Source organism: Leucoraja erinacea, chromosome 5, assembly GCF_028641065.1.
Source record: "Leucoraja erinacea ecotype New England chromosome 5, Leri_hhj_1, whole genome shotgun sequence".
Lineage (NCBI taxonomy): Eukaryota > Metazoa > Chordata > Chondrichthyes > Rajiformes > Rajidae > Leucoraja > Leucoraja erinaceus.
Genome location: NC_073381.1, coordinates 3,760,578 through 3,768,388, shown reverse-complemented (window position 1 = coordinate 3,768,388; position 7,811 = coordinate 3,760,578). Strand labels below are relative to the sequence as shown.

The 7,811-nt window shown below is 46.6% G+C and overlaps 1 protein-coding gene across 3 annotated transcripts in view; it reads right to left on the bottom strand.

Moving 5' to 3' along the window:
- Positions 1-868: 868 nt before the first annotated feature.
- The window catches only part of atg5 (ATG5 autophagy related 5 homolog (S. cerevisiae)), a 161,502-nt gene continuing 154,559 nt past the window's right edge, over positions 869-7,811 (bottom strand). For 2 of the 3 annotated variants that reach the window (XM_055635005.1, XM_055635007.1), the window contains one exon: positions 4,650-5,517. In XM_055635005.1, coding sequence (XP_055490980.1) covers positions 5,381-5,517 — 137 coding nt within the window. In that variant the 3' untranslated portion in view covers positions 4,650-5,380. Of the gene's footprint in view, positions 4,349-4,649; positions 5,518-7,811 lie in introns of those variants that run through there. The other variant, XM_055635006.1, reaches the window with a different exon arrangement.

Below are 7,811 nucleotides of genomic sequence, written 5' to 3'. Positions count from 1 at the left end.
TACCCTACACACACTAGGGACAATTTATAATCTCCCCAAGCAAATTAGCCTACAAACCTGTACGTCTTTGGAGTGTGGGCGGAAACCGGAGCACCTGGAGAAAACCCACGGAAAACGTACAAACTCCGCGGACGGCACCAGTAGTCAGGATCAAACCCGTGGTCAGGATCGAACCCAGGTCTCTGGCGCTGTATGGCGGCAACTCTACCGCTGCGCCACCATTGTTTAGAGATACAGCATGGAAACCGGCCCTTTGGCCCGCTGACTAGTCCGTGCAGACTATCGATCGCCCGTTAACACTGGTTCTATCTTATCCCACAATTGTAGGGGCCAGCAATCCCGTATGTCTTTGGGATGTGGCAGGAAACCGGAGCACCCGGATAAAAGTCCACGCGCATCACAGGGAGAACGTGCCAACTCCAAAGACAGCACCCGAGGTCAGGATTGAACCCGTGACTCTGGTGCTGTGAGGCAGCAGAAACCTTATTTTCTGATGATTCATATCATAGTTAATTTAAATAGAGGAGAAAGCCAGAGAGAATATTACCACATATGTTGAAAAACGTTCTGGTTAGTGTTTTTTTTTAAGTGGAAGATACACAAAACACAAAGAATATGAAGTAAAAGGGCATTTTTTATTATCAAAAGAGTTTGTTTTGTTGCATAATTGAAACAGCTAACAGGAGTACTGAAGAATTACAAGCACCGCGTTACATTATTTCGAAAGATTAGAAATTAGGAGACATTAGAAGGAGACTTTGACAGACACAAAATGCTGGAGTCACTCAGTGAGACAGGCAGCATCTCTGGAGAGAAGGGATGGGTGACGTTTCGGGTCGAGACCCTTCTTCTTCAGACTTCGTCTGAAGAAGAAGGGTCTCGACCCGAAACGTCACTCATCCCTTCTCTCCAGAGATGCTGCCTGTCCCCGCTGAGTGACTCCAGCTTTTTGCGTCTATCTTCGGTTTAAACCAGCATCTGCAGTTCCCTCCCGCACATCAGAAGGAGACTTTCGCTGTTTGAATTTGTATAACAGGCAGGCTAGCATTCCGAACCTTGAACAGTGGCATTAAGCAAGCAAACATATTGCCTGTAGTATTTTCGGTATACAGGGGGGTAACAGTAACAAACTATGCTAGTTCACATCCATAAAAGAGATTTGGCGCCCAGCAAAGTAGGAGCTGTTAATTTTCATTCAGTTTATTAATAAGCCTTTAAACAATCTTTATTACAAATGTTTGATCATGGCAAATTAAAACGCCCATTGTGCCATCATCCATTCCAATTTAGACACAAGGTTTTCTAGTGCCGTGAAGCAAAGGATAGATGATGTTAAGGAAAGTACCAGCAAACATGCTTCAGTGAAGACAGGCTATCCGTTCATCAAAGGCAAAACGGCTTGTACTCGCTAGAATTTAGAAGATTGAGGGGGGATCTTATAGAAACTTACAAAATTCTTAAGGGGTTGGACAGGCTAGATGCAGGAAGGTTGTTCCCGATGTTGGGGAAGCCCAGAACAAGGGGTCACAGTTTAAGGATAAGGGGGAAATCTTTTAGGGCCGAGATGAGAAAAACATTTTTCACACACAGAGAGTGGTGAATCTGTGGAATTCACTGCCACAGAAGGTGGTTGAGGCCAGTTCATTGGCTATATTTAAGATGTGGCCCTTGTGGCTAAAGGGATCAGGGGGTATGGAGAGAAAGCAGGTACAGGATACTGAGTTGGATGATCGGCCATGATCATATTGAATGGCGGTGCAGGCTCGAGGGGCCGAATGGCCTACTCCTGCACCTATTTTCTATGTTTCTATGTAAAGGAATGCAGACTTGGATGACCACGTGTTAAAAGGTCATGTGTGAGGATTACTATGTCTTTTGGAAGACAGCATTTTCACTGTCCTGATGAGTGGCAAATGACAACAGTGGGAAAAAAACCATGCAAGTGAATTTGCACTAGTTATTGATCATTTTCAACCTTCTCAAATTGGTTTCAAAAGCTCTGTCAAGCAAGTTTCTCGTCCTCGTGGTAAAATGGTCTCTCTTCAGTGATGCTGCATTTTAATCCTTCATCCTCTTGGTTTAAAGCCCAATTGTATTTGCAAATTATAAATCTTTCCTGTGTAATGGCCCTGTCCCACTGTACGAGTTCATTCAAGAGTTCTCCCGAGTTTGCCCTGATTCGAACTCGGAGAATTACGGTAATGGCCGCTCGTAGGTACTCGGGGCTCTCGTGGACATTTTTCAACATGTTGAAAAATCTTCACGGGCATACCGCATTTCCTGAGTACCTGCCGTTAGCGTTACGAGCCGCTAAGAGACGTCCCCGAGCTCCGATGTACCCGCTACGTACATTCTACGTACTTACCACGAGTTTGATTTTTTTAAAAACTCGGGAGAGCTCTTGAATGAGCTCGTACAGTGGGGCAGGGCCATTAGAAACAACACCAGGAGGATGAGGGGGTGATATTATGGAGGTGTGTGAAATCACGAGGGGAATGGGTCGGGTAGATGCATAAACCTATGTCCTCCGAATCGAGCACCAGAGGACATATGTTTAAGGTGAAGGGGGAAAGATTTAATAGGAATCTGAGAGGTAACTTTTTTCACAGAAAAGGTGGTGGGCATATGGGATGGGATGAGCTGCCAGAGGAGGTAGTTGAGGCAGGGACTATCCCATCGTTTCACAGGTAGACAGGTACATGGATAGGACAGGTTTGGAGGGATATGGGCCAAATGCTGGCAGGAGGGACATGTTGGCTAGTGTGGGCGTTGGGTTGGAGGGCCTGTTTCCACGCTGTATCACTCTATGAAATAAGGAAATATTCGGATAGCGATCGTTTATTGTAATTAGTTCAGGTAATACGTATAAGCCGATTTTTGTCTCGTGGAATTGATGGAAAACATGTTAGTTGTCATCAATTATACACCAGGCTTCTGAAGGCAAGATTTTTCAATTGCTTGTCATTTTAAGTTTCTCCACAGACAGAAGATACAGACACAAAAAAGCTGGAGTAACTCAGCGGGTCAGACAGCATCTCTGGAGAAAAGGAATAGGTGACGTTTTGGGTCGAGACCCCTCCTTCTTCAGCCGTGGCCATCTAGGCAATGCCCAGAATAAAGTCACAAATGTTTAAGAGTTACTGCAAGCAAGTTATGGTAGGTATTTTTCATGACACAGCATAAGTGAATAGTTAGATTGTATGATGGTAGAACATCTAAAATTGTTAAGGGTTTGGACACGCTAGAGGCAGGAAACATGTTCCCGATGTTGGGGGAGTCCAGAACCAGGGGCCACACAGTTTAAGAATAAGAACGGAGACGAGGAAACACTTTTTCTCAGAGAGTGGTGCGTCTGTGGAATTCTCTGCCTCAGAGGGCGGTGGAGGCAGGTTCTCTGGGTGCTTTCAAGAGAGAGCTGGATAGGGCTCTTAAAGATAGCGGAGTCAGGGGATATGGGGAGAAGGCAGGAACGGGGTACTGATTGTGGATGATCAGCCATGATCACATTGAATGGCTCGAAGGGCCGAATGGCCTACTCCTGCACCTATTGCCTATTGTCTATTAGTGCAGTTCTTGGCATTTGAGATATGCAATCCTAATTTAACGAAGATCGTTCCATATAATTCCCACCCTCGATATACCCCTCACCCACTCAAAAATCACTACAGTTTTTGGCCACAAGAGTTGGATAATGCTTTGGGAAACATCATTAAGGTGAATCCTAATCTGTCTTTATTAAGCGATGCCAACCCATCTCCTGAACGTCACGTCAAAACCATTGGGAGGGGCGTGGGAAAAGAGTTTGTTGATCAGAGAATACCTCAGTCATCTGCATGTTCAAAATATTAATAGTGGCTTTTATTTAGAAGACGAAATATGCCTGAAATACATGATTGTGCCAAAAACCCTGCAATACAAAAGACATTCCTGAAAAGGGTATACAATCTAATGAAAGCAGTTAAGAAATTCTTCCCATTATCTATACATACAAAACAAATGCCATTGTGAGTATCTTTAAAAATACCAAGTGTGTGTTGAGCTCGTAACCACGAAAATGCAAACCATTAGACAAAACAAAAATGATTGATGGTACATATGGGCGTACTTTGACGGGTACAAAATGTGGGATGGCTCATAGATTTAATCCTGATAATAATTGGAAATATTTAGAGTTTACGGTGGTACGTTTGACATTGTGACATACTGAGGATCGCGAGTTGGATTGGGGGTGGGCAGGAGGTGAAATGTACGAGGAAGATAACAGGGAGAGATGGAAAGACGGGGAGAGTGGAATAGGCGGAGAGAGAGAGAGAGAGAGAGAGAGAGAGAGAGATCATATAAAGGGCCTATCCCACCAACATGCGTTTGCGTGCGTCTAGCGTGACCAAACATGGTGGCTTGAGGCGTGCAGCCTCGCGGGGCCGGTCCCACTTCCAACCGCGGAGGCATCTGGAGTTGTGCGGGGCTGGTCCCGACATCATACTGACCAATCACCTGGGCAGGAGGCGGGCCGACTGAATTTGGACGTCGCACGGCGTCGGGCGGTGACGTCATCGCGCAACGCCACGCACTAGGCGTACGCCATCAAGACGCCGTGGACGCCCGTCAAGGCGCTGCGTACGGCCACAATGCGGCTGCGGGCCGACAGTCAGTTTTTCGGAGACCCGCGCGATGTCGGGACCAGCCCCGCACAACTCCATACGCCTCCGCCGATCGAAGTGGGACCGGCCCCGCGAGGCCGTACGCCTCAAACGACTACGTTTGGTCGCGCTAGACGCATGCAATTGCATGCTGGTGGGACAGGCCCTCAAGGAGGCAGGAACGAAGGGAGAGAGTGGTCGAGTATTCGAGAGAGAGAAAAAAAACAAATGATGGCAAATCTGCAAACCATATCTGCAAATCTTGAAGAATTTGTTATTGTGAGAGGCAGCATATCCTTTGGGAAGCAACGACGTGTGTCTTTCCATCCTCTCATTCTGCAATTAAAATGACCGTCACTTTTGGATAGACCCTACCCCCCCCCCACGATGATTTGTTCATCAGAAATCAAGTGCGACGCGTTTCCGTTGCTTGGAGCCTTCGAAAATATCACCCTCTGCCTTCCACGAAGAAACGTGACAACAAGTGGCTTGGGAAAGTGTTCGGGTTGCAGTTGAGTATTTTGACGACAATAGCAGGTTTATGGTGGCGATACAAACTGGGACCCTCATCTGGTGCTGGGGACCTCTTCCCGTCAGGGCTTGCAGCGAGCGGCTGGTAGTTCCGGCTCCAGCTGCTATCCGACAGGCTCCCGCGGAAGTGGGAAGCGGCACCCGCTGAGGCAAGTCCGGGGACCAGGGGCGCCGGCGGGCTTCGCTCTCCCATCGTGTTGCTCGCCCCCTCAGTCTCTGGGCACGGGGACGATGCTAATGTGCAGGAAATTGTCTGGGTAGCTCAGGTACTCGCTCAGCCACTGCAAAGGCGTTTCCAGCATGGGTTCAATCCCGTGGATCACCACTTGATATTGCTTCTCCATATCTAGTGTGCAAGAACAAGAACAAAAACAAAAAGCGAGTTACTTCAAACAGTGGTTATGCACAGCTCCAATTTTGCCGGGGAATGGTATCATTAAGGAATTGGAACAAACGATGAATTCATAAGTACATAAGTTCTAGGAGCAGAATTAGGCCATTCGGCCCATCAAGTCCACTTAGCCATTCAATCATGGATGTTCTATCTTTCCCTCCCAACCCCATTCTCCTGCCTTCTCCCCGTAACCCCTGACACCCATACCAATCAAGAATCTGTCATTCTCCGCCATAGAAATATCCATTGACTTGGCCTCCACAGCCGTCTGTGGCAATGAATTCCACAGGTTCACCACCCCCTGAATAAAGAAGTTCCTCCTCATCTCCTTTCTAAAAGTAAGTCCTTTTATTCTGTAGCTGTGGCCTCTGGTCCAAGACTCTCCCACTAGTGGAAATATCCTCTCCACACTCAGGGCTTTTCACTATTCGGTAAGTTTCAATGAGGTCCCCCCCCCCTTCAAAACTCCAGCGAGTACAGGCCCAGTGCCGTCAAACGCTCATCATATGTTAACCCAATCAACCCTGGGATCATTCTTGTAAACCTCCTCTGGACCTCTCTCCAACACCAGCACATCCTTCCTTAGATATTGGGCCCAAAACTGCTCACAATACCCCAAATCAAAAATTAGCCTAGCTATTTGGGTAGAACAGCAGAGGCCACACAGATTGCACACTTAATTTTCATAGTTATACGTGAGATTTCAATATGCTCTCCGGGTGTCGGGGGCTATGGGGAGAAGGCAGGCGAATGGGATTAGGAGGGAGAGATAGATCAGCCATGATTGAATGGCGGAGTAGACGATGGGCCGAATGGCCTAATTCTGCTCCTATCACATATGATCTTATGATTTTGACAATTTAAGTCTTATTGTTAAAAGCACATTCCTACAGATTGATTTGCAGAGCATCACGTATAAACATATATGTATGCACATTATATATTTTCATTTTTCACTGCCTCGGCGAGGCCAGCAGCATAATCAAGGACGAGTCACACCCTGGCCACTCCCTCTTCTCCCCTCTCCCATCGGGCAAAAGGTACAGAAGTGTGAAAACGTACACCTCCAGATTCAGGGACAGTTTCTTCCCAGCTGTTATCAGGCAACTGAATCATCCTACCACAACAAGAGAGCAGTCCTGAACTACTATCTACCTCATTGGTGACCCTCGGACTATCTTTGATCGGACTTTACAGGCTTTATCTTGCAATAAACGCTATTCCTTTATCGTGTATACACTGTAAATGGGTCGATTGTAATCATGTATGGTCTCTCTGCTGACTGGTTAGCACACAACAAAAGCTTTTCACTGTACCTCGGTACACGTGACAATAAACTAAACTTTCAGACACTTAACCAGCCTTAACCAGCTTTAGATGTGGCATTATATATACAACCTCCTCACACTGCAGGTTTCACAATATAGTTTTGTTTTAGTTTAGAGATACTGCATGGAAACAGGCCCTTCGGCCCATCGTGTCTAGGCCGACCATCGATTACCTGAATACTAGTTCCATGTTATCCAGATTCACTCCCTACACACTACTCCCTATCCACTGCAATTTGCAGAGCGACAATTAACCTACAAATCCGCACATCTTTGGGATGTGGGAAGAAACAGGAAAAGAGTAGGCAAACCTACGATGGGCATTTGTCGGCACTGAGCTTGTAATCTCTGGAGTTTAGAAGAATGAGGGGGGACTTCATTGAAATGTACAGAATAGTGAAAGGACTGGATGGAGTGGATGTGGAGAGTGTGTTTCTACTCGTGGGAGAGTCTAGGACAAGAGGTCATAGAATGAAAGGACGGAGATGAGGAGGAATTTCTTGAGTCAGAGAGTGAATAATCTGTGGAATTCTTTGCCACAGGTGGCTGTGGAGGCCAAATCAGCGGAGATTTTTAAGGCAGAGATAGATTCTTGATTAGTACGGCTGTCAGAGGTTAGGGGGAGAAGGCAGGAGAATGGGGTTAGGAGGAAGAGATAGATCAGCCATGATTGAATGGCGGTGTAGACTTGATGGGCCAAATGGCCTAATCTACTCCTATTCCTTATGACCTTAAACCAGAGCACCTAGAGAAAAACATTTTTGTATAATAATGTCAGGTAATGTTGAAGAATGCAATGGGCAAGGTCCACTTTGGGACGGGAGGGGTGGAGGGAAGGTAGGGGTGTGTGTGTGTGTGTGTGCGCGCGCGCGCATACGTGCATATGTGTGTGTATGAGCACGCATGTAAAATCTAACC